This window comes from Astatotilapia calliptera, chromosome 7, assembly GCF_900246225.1.
Source record: "Astatotilapia calliptera chromosome 7, fAstCal1.2, whole genome shotgun sequence".
Lineage (NCBI taxonomy): Eukaryota > Metazoa > Chordata > Actinopteri > Cichliformes > Cichlidae > Astatotilapia > Astatotilapia calliptera.
Window position 1 is genome coordinate 10,922,061 of NC_039308.1, and position 16,939 is coordinate 10,938,999.

Consider the following 16,939-nt stretch of genomic DNA (forward strand, 5'->3'; position numbering starts at 1 on the left):
AGTCATTGTTTTTCCCCCTGACAGATTTGTGGGCAGGGATGGAATGACTAATAGGGAGAGTCGGGTGAATACCCGATAAACTAATTCACTTTCACCTCGCTTTTGGGCCAGTTCAGTAAGGCCCATAAGTGCAACTCTTCCAAGTGCTCACTTATCACACCATTGCTAATTAAGTTACACCAAATCCCCATTAACTTTGGAGTTCACTTTAATATTGGGGCTTTGAATTTTAGAGCTTTGTATAGACATGCAGCAGTGTACATTGGAAAACTTTTACATATATACATCCCCAGCATATGATCAGGGCCTGGCTGTGCAGCATACAACAGTGGCGAGTCTGTGGGCCTGACTCTGTGAAGCAAGTGGAAACTCCAGTTAAATATTTTATTATAATTTTTTTTTTAACTTTCAGAAAGATAACAGGCAGGTTGAGTTTTGTTTTTCCATAAAATTCTTTTATTCTTTAAATACACAGGCTATTCAGAAACTGGTTAGGATGCAGACCGCAGGGTCCTCAAAAAGTAAAGCTGGTCTTATGAATAAATGGATGATTTACAAAAACTTACATAAAATCAATCAATACTTCTCATTTTCACACAGTGGAAGGTTGTTTTAACGAGAGAGAAAGAAATTTGAATAATATCCCTCCCAAAATATTTCTCAAAATGGACATGTTCTCGTCCCAAAATCCAAAGCTATTAGGCTTTGGACTGTGGAAGGAGAACATGTCCATTTTGTAATGGAGGGGAAAAAAGGTGGACTTTGTAAAAATCAATAAGTTTTACATAAACCACTGCCGTACGTTTCAGAGATGTTTGCACGGCAGTATAAACGGCACAATTTCCCCTCATACCCGCTTTCTACATCAGAATCAAAACTCACATTTTTCCTTTTTCAAACTACTCAATAACAACAACAATAATAATAATGATGATAATGGTGGTAATGGTAATAATAACAACTTTAGATAATCCACCATAAAGAACAAAAGCGGCTTTAGGTGGAAAATAGTAAGTCTTTGTGAGCTCCTGATTAAAGTGTGGTTGGTGTTTAGTAAAGGACCTTAAATACAGATTCAATATAAATACAGATTCAGACTCAGCTTATTCAGTCCACTGAACACATTTCGTTTGCATAGGTTTTTTACAGGTCAGATTTATAGCCAATTTAAATCTTTGGACAAACTTTTATGTTAGCAGAAAATATCATCTGCAGATTAGGTGTACATAAATGCAGTTTTCAGGCAATAGATCACGGCCTCTCCAAAGGGTGAGAGATTTCTACTGAAGCTAGAAAGCCTCCCAATTTAACATTCAGTCATTGCATGCATGGCTAAATATCAACACAGTCAGTTACGGCAGTTGACCTTTCTAGTGTTTAATAAACATATCTCACATGGAGAAGTTAATCAACAACTCACAGATTTCAGTGATTAAAAAAAACTGTATAAACCTTCATACATCTAGAAGACTGCAATCAACCTGGAGGTTTACAAGTCTTTACACGAGTATTCATAATAACGCAGTTGTTGCTAAGAATTAGAGCACGACTTGCAGAAGAGTTCATAACTAAGCTCAGTATTCAGATTTTTACCAAAAACATTCATGTCAAACGAAAGCGCTTCATGTATTTTGAGATTAGATATTTCCACCTTCTAACAATTAATTCATTTCTTGATTTGTTTCTCCTCTCAAACAGCTTGCTACACAAACTGCAGAATTAATGTAGCCAACCTTCTATCAAAAATATTAACTTTTTTTTCTTTTATACCAACATTTCAAAAATAACTTTTAATATTTAAAAAATGCACAAGGTTTGATACAATCTCTATGTATACAGGATATCATCTATACATTTGGAAAAAAAGTCCTAACTGAAAAGTGAGATGAGATGCGACACAATGCACTTTGCCCTAAAAAACAAAACAAAACAAACAAACTCAGACCTAGCTTTAGACAAATGGAGGCTGCAAAACACTGCTACAAACAGTGGACACAAAAGTGAATGCATTTTACAGGGACATAACCTCTGTGTACTCTGAGTTTCAGGAGCATTTATTATTCCGACTCATAAGAGATAACTGCCAGTTTGGATCCAGAAATATCATTACCAAAAAAAAAAAAAAAAAGGTTTGGTTTGACAGATTGCCTTCGGGCATCTGTCAAACCAAACCTTTTTTTTCTAACACATCAGCACACTGATATTTATAAAGTGCCTAAAGCTGTTATAGAGACATTAAATAATGCTAAAATATGAACCCAGTATAAAACAGCTCCTACTCCAATCAATAAACTGAGGAAATTAGCTTTTTTTGTCCTTCTGCACAAAACCTGGATGAGAAGATTGATACCACTCTTATATTTGTGTGTTAATTTTAAACTAAAGCCACAAAGCTGCTAGATGAGACTTGAATTTAGACTGGAAACCACCGTCGTGTCTCAGTTCTTCGCTACTTGAATGATAGAAAAGGACCACCAAACAAGGTTCAGCCAGCAGGAGGCTGTAATCATCAGCACTGATGATAGTGGCTTTGCTAGCTTACTAGCTAACAGCAGCAGACAGCAAATTGTCCATATGGGTGGTAAAAGGCAGAACAAGTTTAGAACATGCAGTAAATCGCGGGACAACCTGAGTCCAACATTCAGAATGTCATTTCATTTAAGAGCAGAACGTGACATGTCCATTTGAGAATTAATCAGTCCAAACTTACACACTAGACAAGTCAGCATGTAGTAGTAGTTTTAGTACTACATGAAGTGAACTAATATTATGAACGAAATTGAGACCAAGCATAGGAATTATTTATCTTAAAAGAAATGGTCAATAGAGAATTAGCTCTGAAAAGTTGGGCCAATAACAACACTTAAAAATAATAATTTGGCTGATAATTAAAATTTTATTGTTCTGCCTTTTCTGCAACAGAAACCAAAGTCTTCATTAGAACAAAATAACCAGTTGTTTCAGCATCTTATAGTCAGCACAGAATTAAGGTGACAATACTTGAGTGTGTCACTGCTATTGTTACCTGTCACTGAATGTGTCAGTCAATGGCAGCCCTTAAGTCTGATGTTAGCTGGTAAAGACAATTAGCTGCTCTATCCATGTAAACAGCCTAAAAACCAACCACCAATTAACTCAATTAACTCCAGTGGTTTTCATCCTTCTTTCTAAACATCAAACAAAATATACAGAATAATTTGTAAGCTTTGATGGTTCTTGAAGGCTGAATGAGGCCAGGCTACACAGTTTCACCCGTTTCTACCAATCACACTGAACTAAGCTAAGCTAATTCGTGAACATAGACTATATAAAAGATAGAGGTAGCCTCTGGGCTTGTAAAGTGGAGCCAATGTGGAAGAGCTTTAACTCTGAATTTCTATAAATGGCCAACAGGAGGCGACCAGACTGAATAGCAATAGTTTCAGTCTGATCCATCCATCACGCTTCACATCCAATTCAAAAACACTACAATGCTCACAATGAAAACAGGCACCTTCAGTCCCACATAACTGGTGACATTACTATGGCCAATTCCATTGCTTATATACAATCTGTGTTCGTGACTTGATAATAGTGTAATCAATCTTCTCATCTGAAAGAATCATCTTCATTTTTTTAAATAACTAGTAAAAGTTGTGAGATGAACTGAATGAAAGAGTTCTCATTAGCTGTGCAAAAACAACATTTAACTGAGACTGAAGCAGATAACGTAAAACATCTTAAAGGAGAAAATAATCATTAGTATTTTGTGTTTGATCTGGCAAGAAGTCATCAACACTGAAAGAGCATCTCTGTGAAAAACAGGAGGGATTTTTTTGTTTTAACTCCCCTGACTGGACATTTTCATCCAGAAGCAGAGTGTGTACAATTAATATAGCATCCTCTTTGTTAAATTTACACCTCCTTCTGAGAAATAAAAACTGTCGGGATTGACATCATCTTTTCTTTTGTAAGATCTCAGTGTGAAATGAAACCTCAGTGTGAAGGATGGATGATCAAATAATAACGGAAAGATTTTAAGACAAACATACTATTGGATCAATTTTGTGCCAGCAGGATGATGGAAACAGAAACTAAAGCTCTGAGAAGAGCTACACCTGCAAGCTCAGTAATGAGCAGCTTTAACGTCAGCTACTCACCAAGAAAGACATATTCAACTACAAGAGAATATTTTAACTCCTCACCTCCACCAGTTGTAATACTATTATCCAAATAGTTCTGTAGTTTCATCAAGGTCAGTAGGTCAACACTCTTAATCCTGCCAAAATATACCTGTCATATGTTCACTTTTTAGGAATAAAAAAAAACATTTGTAAAGTTCCAGACGCAAACTTCAGCCATGTTACTGACACACACACTGGGCCTCATGCAGGAAAGACTCACTCCCACAGGTTTGTTTCCATCACTCTCATTGCCTGTAAGGAAAGTGTGGCCTTATAATTACGAATTATAATTGACAGAATAAATAAATCCTTGATTATTGCTGCTGTTGTACAATCAGGGCTCAGAGAAATGTTTTTCAGATGCTTTCAGCTGAGAGTATTACGAAGTGTCATCTAGACACTGAGCTAGCCAAACATCTGGGCAGCTCAGTTGAGCTAACCGTTTACACTGGTGAGGCTGCCTCGCCTGAATGAGTTGCATCCTGCACTTTTGTCGTATGAAATTCATGTATATTCTAGACCTGTCGTTTAATGTAGTGCACAGTCTCTGCTTTTATCCACATTGGAATGTGTTTCTTTGACTTGGATACATCTTCATTGGATTTTTTGTCATAATGGCTGTCGTTTTTCTTTAAAGTCTGACATTTTATTGGCGAATATAAGATTGGTAACTTGTACACGTTATTCACTGTCAGCTTGTTAGGTTGTTGTGCATCAACGATTAGTTGTTGTGTAACACTTAACTGACAATAAATAAAGCAGAACAAGTAACAAAGCATGACAGGTCTAGATGTCAATTAAACCAGTGATTCTGTCACACAAAATGAACACACTTAAGCATTATGTAAAAACTCAATAATTGTTAACAGTTAACAATTATATGTCAATTATATTTGCCATATAATTTAACATATAAATTATATGTCAAATATAATTTAAATGAAAAACAAATAAATAAATGAAAAAAGGGGAGAGTCGTGAGAGTACCAGAGTGTTTTAGTAGGCAGCTGGGAAATAATTGGGAGTTGTTTTTAACATAAAGCTAAAATTAGCATCACTGGTCCATGCCATGCTGGTTGGGAGATTGTTGCTGCAAACGGGGCAGGGAGCAGCAGTGGATGTGTGTGCACCAAGAGACCTGCATAGCAGTTACATTGTGAGTGGAAGAGAGCTGAAGCCTCTGCTATCCAACTGTTACTTGTTGCAGAAAGCAGACTCAATTGAGGGAAAAAAAAAAAAAAAAAAAAAAAAACAGACCCTGAGCAATTGGCGATTGTTAATCCTCCCTGTAGATAGACCTTGTTGATCAAACACTCTACTTTTCTTAGCTTGAGTTGAGTTAAACCGGGAGAAACTCTGGGCACGTGGATAGGTGTCCTTTAGAGCAGTGCACTGTAATGAAGTTTGGTTTAGTTTTTATAAATTATCATTAAAAGGCAAACTTGGAATTTCAATCAAATATCATTCATCAGCCCAGCCCCAGGACATAGTTACAAAAAGGTTTCCTGCAGAAGGCCCATTGTTTTCTTGTGCAGTATCATCACAACCATCATGTCAAATGAGAGCATAGTACCTTGAGAGAAAGTGAGCCCTGTGATGTCTGCATTTAGAACAAGTCAACTATGTATGTCAAGTAGCTCTATAGTAGCACCTGATCACATGTCTACGCTCATTAATGTCCCTACTTTTAATGTAAAAATAATGAGAGCCATTTCCATAGTGTCTGTAGGAAACATTCACTGAGGTACTCCACACTGACGGAGGCCAGCAGGGAGTCTGGAAGGCAGAGCAGAGGAAAGCGCTTTGAATAGTTTGGTTGCTTTTGGTCATGTTGTCATATTTCTTGTTTAGTGTTTGGCTTCTTGTATTAAAGCAGCTTTGGTGAACATGAAACACTCAAAAGTACAATGGCTTCTTAACAGAAGACCATCATCCAATCATTGATCCCTCTAAATCACAAACCTCAGGGTGGAAATGTTTTTCTTCCTGTGTGGGTGGCTGCTGCTCCAGCTGGGAACAAGCATCCTGCCTGAAGCTGCAGCTATGTTTTTGTTTTTTTGCCTCCAAAACTTTGAGTGTGTCATGGTCTACATGCACATTCAATGGCATGTGTGATATAGAACATGAACTCCATGTCCATGGCAGTCTGTGGCACACTTGCACTCTCCCCATGGATGACAGGGATTAGAGCGCTGTCCATCTCATTCATGTAGCGCTGTGGGAGAAGACTGCCTTTGGAGCCAGCCTGGTACTCCACCTGAGAAAAAACAGTAAAGAAATATTCAAAAGGCTTTAAGTGCTAAACACAATAAAATAGGGCTGTCACAATACCAGATGTTCACTTCACAATTACTGTGGTCAAAAAACTTCCCAAAACCTATTAGGGGTGCAACGATACACAAAATGCACGGTTCGGTTCGATACTTTTTTCGAAACAAAAAAATGTTCATGCTTTTTTAATTTGTCATTTATTAAAATTATAAATATCTATTTTATCTCAAAAGTACAGTTTTTAAATTTAATGCTGCTGAAACAACGAAATAATAATAAAAAAATTAATCTATCTGATCGAGAAATCACTCATCTTTGGAAAAGAGTTTATTACAGAGAAATGGCTCTTTCCAAAATGAAAGCTATACTATACGCTTCTTCTGGGCTATATTCTCAGCAGCATATTAAACATATCAGGTCCTCATAACGAGAATCATGTGCTAACGACTGTCTAAATGACTCGGGTAAAGTTTGTAGCATGCATGCTTGCATGCTTGTTGTTTTTGTCTGCTTCCACTTGTCTTTGCACTAGGATGCTGTCGGAGTAAATGTGCAGTCATATTCGTTGTGTTCCCACTAGTGCTTTCAGGTTAATCTCGTTGAAATGACCTTAACGCCGCAACACGGCAAATCTCCGTTAACGAGCTACCCCTGATCGCCCCGTGCATGGGGCTAGACGGCCAACACGTTAACGAGCTAACTGCGCTAACACACTAGTTCCACCAATGTAATTGAGCATTGCGTGGCACATCCAACATACTGTTTTACTTTAGTCCATGACGCGCTTACCTTCAGGGTCGTATGTCACATGAAAACCAAAATAATTCCAAACGCCAGATCTGAATGAGGGTGGGGGAGGTTCAATTTGCCATGTTGAATTCAATTCAATTCAATTTTATTTATATAGCGCCAAATCACAACAAAAGTCGCCTCAAGGCGCTTCATAGATACAGAGAAAAACCCAACAATCATATGACCCCCTATGAGCAAGCACTTTGGCGACAGTGGGAAGGAAAAACTCCCTTTTAACAGGAAGAAACCTCCGGCAGAACCAGGCTCAGGGAGGGGCGGCCATCTGCTGCGACCGGTTGGGGTGAGAGAAGGAAGACAGGATAAAAGACATGCTGTGGAAGAGAGACAGAGGTTAATAACAGATATGATTCAATGCAGAGAGGTCTATTAATACAGTGAGTGAGAAAGGTGACTGGAAAGGAAAAACTCAATGCATCATGGGAATCCCCAGCAGCCTAAGTCTATTGCAGCATAACTAAGGGAGGATTCAGGATCACCTGGTCCAGCCCTAACTATATGCTTTAGCAAAAAGGAAAGTTTTAAGCCTAATCTTGAAAGTAGAGATAGTGTCTGTCTCCCGAATCCAAACTGGAAGCTGGTTCCACAGAAGAGGGGCCTGAAAACTGAAGGCTCTCCCTCCCATTCTACTTTTAAATACTCTAGGAACAACAAGTAGGCCTGCAGAGCGAGAGCGAAGTGCTCTAATAGGGTGATATGGTACTACAAGGTCATTAAGATAAGATGGGGCCTGATTATTTAAGACCTTGTATGTGAGGAGCAGGATTTTGAATTCAATTCTGGATTTAACAGGAAGCCAATGAAGGGAAGCCAAAACAGGAGAAATATGCTCTCTCTTTCTAGTCCCTGTCAGTACTCTTGCTGCAGCATTTTGGATTAGTTGAAGGCTTTTCAGCGAGTTTTTTGGACATCCTGATAATAATGAGTTACAGTAGTCCAGCCTGGAAGTAATAAATGCATGAACTAGTTTTTCAGCGTCACTCTGAGACAGGATATTTCTAATTTTAGAGATGTTGCGCAAATGGAAGAAAGCAGTCTTACATATTTGTTTAATATGTGCGTTGAAGGACATGTCCTGGTCAAAAATGACTCCAAGGTTCCTCACAGTGTTACTGGAGGCCAAGGTAATGCCATCCAGAGTAAGAATCTGGTTAGATACCATATTTCTAAGATTTTCAGGGCCGAGTACAATAACCTCAGTTTTATCTGAATTAAGAAGCAGAAAGTTAGCGGCCATCCAGGTCTTTATGTCTTTAAGACATTCCTGCAGTCTAACTAATTGGTGTGTGCTATCTGGCTTCATGGACAGATAGAGCTGGGTGTCATCGGCATAACAGTGAAAATGTATGCTATGTCTTCTAATGATGCTGCCTAAGGGAAGCATGTATAATGTAAACAGAATTGGTCCTAGCACTGAACCCTGTGGAACTCCATAATTAACCTCAGTGTGTGAAGAGGACTCTCCATTTACATGCACAAATTGGAGTCTATTAGATAGATATGATACAAACCACTGCAGTGCAGTACCTGTAATACCTACAGCGTGTTCTAATCGCTCTAATAGGATATTATGGTCGACAGTATCGAACGCTGCACTGAGGTCTAGCAGGACAAGCACAGAGATGAGTCCACTGTCAGAGGCCATAAGAAGATCATTTGTAACCTTCACTAAAGCTGTTTCTGTGCTGTGATGAGCTCTGAAACCTGACTGAAACTCTTCAAATAAACCATTCCTCTGCAGATGATCTGTTAGCTGTTTGACAACTACTCTTTCAAGGATTTTTGATATGAAAGGAAGGTTGGAGATTGGCCTATAATTAGCTAAGACTGCTGGGTCTAGAGATGGCTTTTTGAGTAAAGGTTTAACTACAGCCAGCTTGAAGGCCTGTGGTACATAGCCGATTATTAGAGATAGGTTGATCATATTTAAGATCGAAGAATTAATTAATGGCAGGACTTCTTTGAGCAGTTTTGTAGGAATGGGGTCTAAAAGACACGTTGAAGGTTTGGAGGAAGTAATTATTGAAGTTAACTCAGAAAGATCAATTGGAGAAAAAGAGTCTAACTTAACATCAATGGTACTAAGAGTAGCTGTAGATAATATTACATCTGTGGGATGATTACTGGTAATTTTTTCTCTAATGATAAAAATTTTATTTGTGAAGAAGTTCATGAAGTCATTACTAGTTAACGTTAAAGGGATGGTTGGCTCAAAAGAGCTCTGACTTTTTGTCAGCCTGGCTACAGTGCTGAAGAGAAACCTGGGGTTGTTCTTATTTTCTTCAATCAGTGATGAATAGTAAGATGTTCTGGCTTTGCGGAGGGCTTTCTTATAAAGCAGCAAACTTTTTCTCCAGGCTAAATGATGATCCTCTAAATTTGTGACACGCCATTTCCTCTCCAGATTACGAGTCATCTGCTTTAGGCTACGTGTTTGAGAATTATACCACGGAGTCAGGTACTTCTGATTAGAGACCTTAGTTTTCACAGGAGCTACAGTATCCAGAGTCGTACGTAGTGAGGAGGTGAAATTATTAACAAGATAATCGACCTCTGTTGGGGTAGCGTTCAGATAGCTGCTCTGCTCTGTGTTGGTACAGGGCATTGAAGATGATAACAGTGGGTGGATTATATTCTTAAACTTAGTTACAGCGCTTTCAGAAAGACATCTACTTTGATAAAGTCTACTCTCCACCGCTGTGTAATCAATTATTGTAAATGTAAATGTTATCAGGAAATGATCAGACAGGAGAGGGTTTTTAGGAAACACTGTTAAATGTTCAGTTTCTATGCCATATGTTAAAACAAGATCTAGAGTGTGATTAAAGTGGTGGGTGGGTTCTTTTACATTTTGAGAGAAGCCAATTGAGTCTAATAACAGATTAAATGCCATGTTGAGGCTGTCATTTTTAGCATCTACATGGATGTTAAAATCACCCACAATAATTATTTTATCTGAGCTCAGAACTAAATTAGATATAAAGTCTGAGAAATCAGACAGAAACTCTGTGTAAGGCCCAGGTCCAGGCCCAGGACGATAGATGATAACAAGTAAGACTGGTTTCTGAGTTTCACAGCTGGGGTGGAGAATGTTAAGCATCAGGCTTTCAAATGAATTAAAAGTCTGTCTTGGTCTTTCGTTGATTAACAGGCTGGTGTGAAAAATTGCTGCCACACCGCCCCCTCGGCCTGTGCTTCGAGGTTTCTGGTAGTTAGAATGACTCGGGGGTGTTGATTCATTTAAACTAACATAATCATCCTGCTGCAACCAGGTTTCTGTAAGGCAGAGTAAATCAATTTGTTGATCAATTATTAAGTCATGTACTAACAGAGACTTGGAGGAGAGAGACCTAATATTTAATAATCCACATTTCACTGTTTTACTCTTTGGTTCAGATGTGGATACTTTATTGTTCTTTCTTTGTAATTGTTTATGTTTAAGTTGTTTGTTGCTGGTTTTTAGTTAGTTTTTTGTCTGTTTGGGAGCTGACACAGTCTCTATGGAGATGGGTTTTTGGGGGGGTAGCAGGAGGAGAGAACCAGAGCTTGCAACCAGAGCTTAACTTCTTTCTCTGGTGGTGGTCAGAGGGCCCGGTGGCGCCAGTGTCCGGCAGCCTCGCCTCTGTCAGTGCGCCCCAGGGTGGCTGTGGCTACAATGTAGCTTGCCATCACCAGTGTGTGAATGTGTGCGTGAATGGGTGGATGACTGGATATGTAAAGCGCTTTGGGGTCCTTAGGGACTAGTAAAGCGCTATATAAATACAGGCCATTTACCATTTCTCGCTAGCTTGCCCTGCGCTCTTCCTTCTGAAGATGCTCTCTGCGTTGAGCGCTCAGTGGATCTGCGCTCGACAGTGCAGCCTAGGCGGAGTAGTCGAACGCAGATTCACTGAGCACTCAACACAGACACCATTGTCAGAAGGAAAGTTGATAAAATAAATTACAAATTTTGTATTGTTCAATACATATGCGTACCGAACCGAAAGCACTGTATCGAACGGTTCAATATCGATACGAATATCGTTGCACCCCTAATACACACACACACACACACACACACACACACACACATATGGTTAAACTCAAAACACAAGCATATGAAGGTGGTGAGAAAGTCTGTAACCATAACTGACCAAGAGAATTCAAAAATGACCATTAGAGTGGTGATACTAGTGTGTGATTTTTAAATACAGTCAGTCATCATTAATACATCACTATTGTTGCATCTGCATTTTCAAATACCTTGTAAGACCACTCTGCGTCTTAAAAAGGTTTTACAATATTAACCTGAATCACTGCTTGTTTACCATGTCAGCCTGTGTCGAGACACACAGTGAGAGTGAGTTGATTCCGCTGGAAGTGAGAACGGCGAGGTGAGGAGTGAGAGCACTGCAGGTTGCCAACGCTATTTCCTTCTGAAAAACACTGCAGGACGATAAGACAGATGCCAGGTTGCAGTCTGGAGACTTCAGCTGGTAGAATACCTGAACAGAAATACAGTTCAGGTCATGCACACATCACAACTTTTAGATGGCTTTAGAACTCAGAATGGAAACCTCATTCAGTTCACAGAAGGTGTCAGATAGGAGCAAACAATTTGATGTGAAAAAAGGAAAATTTACCTCAGTGCATGTAATCAGCCGATTGTCTGATTCAAACTCAGTGTCTTGTTGCATCCTCACACTACACACTCCATCTAGGGATCTTCCATCAACTCCACTAGTTTTGCTGCAGGAATACAAATTCACAGGGTCACAGTAGAAAGTACTGTTTTCCCAGAGATTTAAACTGCATCGTGTTTTAGTTAAAATATGATCAAATACTGGCATTGGCAAACACATACACACATGGAGTAAATCATTGCGTGCAGTTACCCTGTGTTGACAGGTGGATTCCACTCCACCCAGCGGACAGTCACATTCTCTCTGACCTGCTCATCATTAATCTTGCCACAGGGTATGTGGAAGTTTGTCTGCTCCCTGAGGGCAGAGCGAAGAGATTCCATGGTCTCTGGAGGGATTTGCACCATCAACCCATCTGGTAAAAACAAAACAATTGACTAGTCTGGCCCAGCAATAACAGAATGGACATAAGTATTTCAGAGCCAACAACCAGTCACAGTACCTTCTACAATGCTGGACTTCGCAATGAAACCTGAGGAGGCTTTAAGTGCTCCATTGAACACCACAAAACTGGCCCCAGTGACTGTAACAAAACGCAAACCCCCAGAAGTTCATATATGCATGGTACAACAAAATGCTTGCCTCTAATGTTTTATTTTTCAAAAATAGAGGAGTATGGAGCATTTCTAAAGACACTCACCTGTCCGAGACTTCCCAGGCATGCTGTTGGCCTGGGTTTGGTAATTTCCCTCCTCATTCTGGTAACAGACCAGGTGAGAGTCGGCCTCCGAGCTGAATCTTGCTCCAATGCTGATGACATGTTCATTGGATGCATTTATCACCTTCTGCACCTGAAAAATACAGAAAAATATACATTTCTGTACAACACTGCTGTGTGCCAACTTTTGCTTTATTTACTTATTATTTTTACATACATACATTGTTTGATTTTGGCCTAAGTAAGTAAGTAAGTAAAATTTTATTTATATAGCACATTTCTAGATAGAGATCACAAAGTGCTTTACAAGATATAACAGATTAAAAAGACAAAATACAAACAAAGTTAGCAAAAAGCAATTTTAAAAAGATGTGTTTTTAGCTGTTTTTTAAAAGTAATCAATGAATCAGCGGATCGTAAGTCCTGAGGAAGGGAATTCCACAGTCTGGCGGCCACAGTAGCAAAAGCTCTATCACCCCTAGTTTTCAATCTCGTATACTGAATGACAAGTAGGCCCTGACTACTCGACCTCAGAGACCTACTAAGGGCATAAGGCTGTAAAAGTTCAATAATATATGGTGGTGCTTGATGTTGAAGAGCCTTAAAAGTTAAAACCAAAATCTTAAAATGGACTCTAAATTCGACAGGAAGCCAATGTAACTGCATAAGCAACGGTGTTATATGTGAATATTTAGAAGCTTTCGTCAAAAGTCTTGCTGCAGCATTCTGAACGATCTGCAGACGCTCCAAAGAACCTTTGTTTAGACAAGTAAACAGGGAATTGCAATAGTCCAGTCGTGAAGAGATAAAAGCATGAATAACAATCTCCAGTTCGGTATAGGATATTATAGAGCTCAATTTAGAAATATTTCTTAAATGATAAAAGCAAGACCAAACAAGAGATTTAACATGACTATCTAACGTAAGAGCAGGATCAAGGATAATCCCCAAGTTCCTGACAGATGGTTTTACAAACGTTGAAAGAGGACCAAGAGCATTTATTATACTGGGTATATGTCTATCTGGGGCGCATAAGAGGACTTCGGTTTTATGTTGTAAAGAGAATTTTAAAACGACAAGGGAATCATTTTCTGGTTGTTCATTCAAGACAGATCTTACTACACATTCTTTAATAGATAATTTATCAAGGGTTTATTAGGGTTTTTTTTCTCTAAATGCTACCTCTATATTCAGCCTCCAAAACGTATTTTTATTTGCCAATGATGGCCCTAAAACACCACGATACAACTATATGAAACTAAGTAGCTTTGACTTGTTTGTACAAGACAATTTCTCAACATGTGGCAGGACAATTTACGAAAGAAAGTAAAGAAAAACATATTGTACTGATCATTCAACTGATTTAATCTACTTTGTACCCTTTTCAGTTATCCTTTGAAGGGAGTTAGAGGACGACCACAAAAACCTAATTTCTAAACCAATATGTTTCTAGAAGTTACAGAAATTTTGGGGGTTGTTTGTAGTTTGATTACCAAAAAATTAACCCAAAGCACTTGTAAATAAAGAAGTCAACATCTACTGAAACCAAGTACATGAAGCTTGGGCACTAAAACACCTGAGAAGTTATTCTTTTTTTAGTTGCAACTGTGACAAATGACATATTCAAGCATTATCAATGTTTATCTAAATCCTAACCAGAATCTGAACAAGTTTATTTTACAAAATTAAAGGAACTCTTACCTCACTGAAGCTACTTTTGGGAATATCAATGTAGCTGTGGCCCATCTCCATGTGGATCCTCAGGCCCTCCACCACTGACAGGCTATACTGGTAGTTCCTTAGATCCTGGATGAGAACAGTTTATAGAATCTGAACTCATCAAAGTGTTCTAATCAATTTTTTTCAAGTCTGCCAATAATCAGCATCAAAAAAGTGTCTATGACTGTTGTCCTAATAACATTTATGTTCAAAAACCTTTCACCAAAAGCCCAGTATAAAACAAATTAATTTTAAACTGTCAATCATCAAAATCAAAAACTACTCTGCCAGACACCCATGAAATCTGCATTACTTAAAATGTGGCTTGAGTGGAGTTAAGAATTATGTGTAGTTTTAGCTCTAACAAAATTTTGCCAAGCTTCTCAATTATAAATAAATCTTATTTTCTTTATTGCAAAATCTTATTTTGCACTACTTACAGCCAATAAATTCATAATGGTGTGTCCTGTCTCTCGATACACTGACTGCCGAAAACGGATACTTATCAGTGTGGTGGGATACGCTGAAAAACAAAAACATATGTAAATAAACCATAAAAGCACAATATGTATCACTTGTCCCTGTGTCTTTCTCCTAGAACAGCCTATATGCTTACAGACAGTAATTTACAATGGTTTAGTAATTTAACTTGTAGAGGGGTTTACCTTACGATATAAAATGTGTTAGTGTGACTGCTTTTGGTAAAATAAGCTCTTTACAAATGAGAAGGTGGAACTGGGGTATTTTTATTTACTCAGCAAACTGCTGAAACTAATCATTTTAACAATAATAATAATAAACTAATAACCATAAGGTTTCAGAAGAGCAGGTTTTTTTTTTTCATTTTCAACAAATCAAAGTTTAAGATTACTATGTTTTAATATGAAATAACACTCAGTGTTGTCATGAGCAACAAAGATTTACATACAGTTGTATTCAGCTCCAAGACGCAAAAGCAGTCTCAGTGGAAAGACTTTGGCCCAGGGCACCTCCAGTTTCTGAATGAGCAGGCCAAACAAGAATGGCTGTGAAGGGAGAGTGAGGCCGTCTAGAGACTGGCAGGTGGGAGAGAAGAATACCATCCCAGCATGATCCTTACTGCCCAAGAAACTACTTGTAAAAGTCACATTATCCAGCTCCTCCACAAACCTCCCTGTAACACAAGATAATGATTATGTTATCCTTTATAAGCTAAAGGTGTAGTTATTAAAAGTTGCAAAGGCAGGCTGAAGGCAGGTATTACCTTTTTGGGCATCCTGGAAAATGCTGAGATATATGGTAAAGAGGTCTTTGGGAAGAGTTTTTTCTTGAGGCAAACACTCCAACAGAAATACTAACTCTTTCTGTCCCAGAGCTTGCAGCCCATTAGAGCCAAAACACCAGCATTCCCTGCCAGAGTCTGGAAGATAAAACACACAAGAGTTAATACATTGGAAGGCATGTGAGGATTCACAAAATTTGAAAGAGGAAATATGAGATACACTACCAGTCAAAAGTTTGGACACACATTCTTGTTTAATGTTTTTTTCTTTATTTCTACTGTTTGCTACATTGTAGATACATACTAAAGACATCAAATATATGACGGAAGATATCTGGAATTATGTAGCAAAAAAAATAATTTAAAAAAGATAAATAACTCTAAATATGTTTTATATTTTACATTCCTGAGAATAGCCACACTTTGCTTTGTTGATAGCGCTGCCAATCCTTGGTCTTCTCTCAATGAGCTTCATGATGTAGTCACCTGAAATGGTTTTCACTTCAAAGGTGTGCCTTGTCAGGTTCATTTGGCCTCCACAGTCACCTGATCTGAACCCAATGGAGATGGTTTGGGATGAGATGGACCACAGAGTGAAGGGAAAAGGGCCAGCAAGTGCTGAGCATCTCTGGGAACTCCAAGACTGCATAAAACCATTTCAGGTGACTACCTCATGAAGCTCATGGAGAGAATGCCATGACTGTGCAAAACAGTAATCAAAGCAAAGGATGACTATTTTGAATAATCTAAAACATAAAACATGTTTTGAGTTATTTCACACTTTTTAGTGTACTACATAATTCCATATTTGTTCATTCATATTTCACTTACATGTCACCAGTTTGACATTGACTAGCAGGTTGGCATTAAGAATGAATGTCAGAGGACGGGGTCCGCCTTCTTCTAGTAAGTGCAGAATCTGACATGGAGCAGGATTCTCCTCAACTAAAACATCTAAACAGAAAACACAGCAGAGCGATTATTAAAGCATTTCGCATAAAAGCCAGTGTGAGACTTACATTTCACTCTGATCCAAGCACAACAGAAAGACATAAGATGTCCAGATGTGCAAAAATAAACCAAGAGATTCATGTCTAAAACACACCTCCTCCTTCGTCCTCTCCAGTGGCAATGAGCAGTGGAGGCAGCTCGTCTTCATTGTCTGGTAGCAGACTGGGAAACCTGTTCACTGAAGAACCAATTCCACAAAGCAACGCGAAATCCCAGGGTCCAGACACTGGGCGGAAAGCTACCTCTGCTGCCACAGCAGCCTCAGGGGAAGATGCACTGTTAACTCCGGTCTCTGCCCCAGGTAAGCCAGGCTGAAATAAGAATGTCATTTCATGTAATACCATCGTCAATGGACTAATTTTTA

General features: G+C 38.7%; 1 protein-coding gene across 3 annotated transcripts in view; it reads right to left on the bottom strand.

Moving 5' to 3' along the window:
• Nucleotides 1-5,397: 5,397 nt before the first annotated feature.
• The window catches only part of zfyve16 (zinc finger, FYVE domain containing 16), a 40,394-nt gene continuing 28,852 nt past the window's right edge, over nucleotides 5,398-16,939 (bottom strand). For all 3 annotated transcript variants that reach the window (XM_026173011.1, XM_026173009.1, XM_026173010.1), the window contains 12 exons: nucleotides 16,670-16,886; nucleotides 16,396-16,518; nucleotides 15,547-15,702; nucleotides 15,232-15,456; nucleotides 14,744-14,826; nucleotides 14,286-14,390; nucleotides 12,567-12,717; nucleotides 12,369-12,449; nucleotides 12,119-12,281; nucleotides 11,867-11,972; nucleotides 11,552-11,728; nucleotides 5,398-6,420 (listed from right to left, as the gene is read on the bottom strand). In XM_026173011.1, the coding sequence (XP_026028796.1) occupies nucleotides 6,244-6,420; nucleotides 11,552-11,728; nucleotides 11,867-11,972; nucleotides 12,119-12,281; nucleotides 12,369-12,449; nucleotides 12,567-12,717; nucleotides 14,286-14,390; nucleotides 14,744-14,826; nucleotides 15,232-15,456; nucleotides 15,547-15,702; nucleotides 16,396-16,518; nucleotides 16,670-16,886 (1,764 nt within the window). In that variant the 3' untranslated portion in view covers nucleotides 5,398-6,243. The remainder of the gene's footprint in view (nucleotides 6,421-11,551; nucleotides 11,729-11,866; nucleotides 11,973-12,118; nucleotides 12,282-12,368; nucleotides 12,450-12,566; nucleotides 12,718-14,285; nucleotides 14,391-14,743; nucleotides 14,827-15,231; nucleotides 15,457-15,546; nucleotides 15,703-16,395; nucleotides 16,519-16,669; nucleotides 16,887-16,939) is intronic.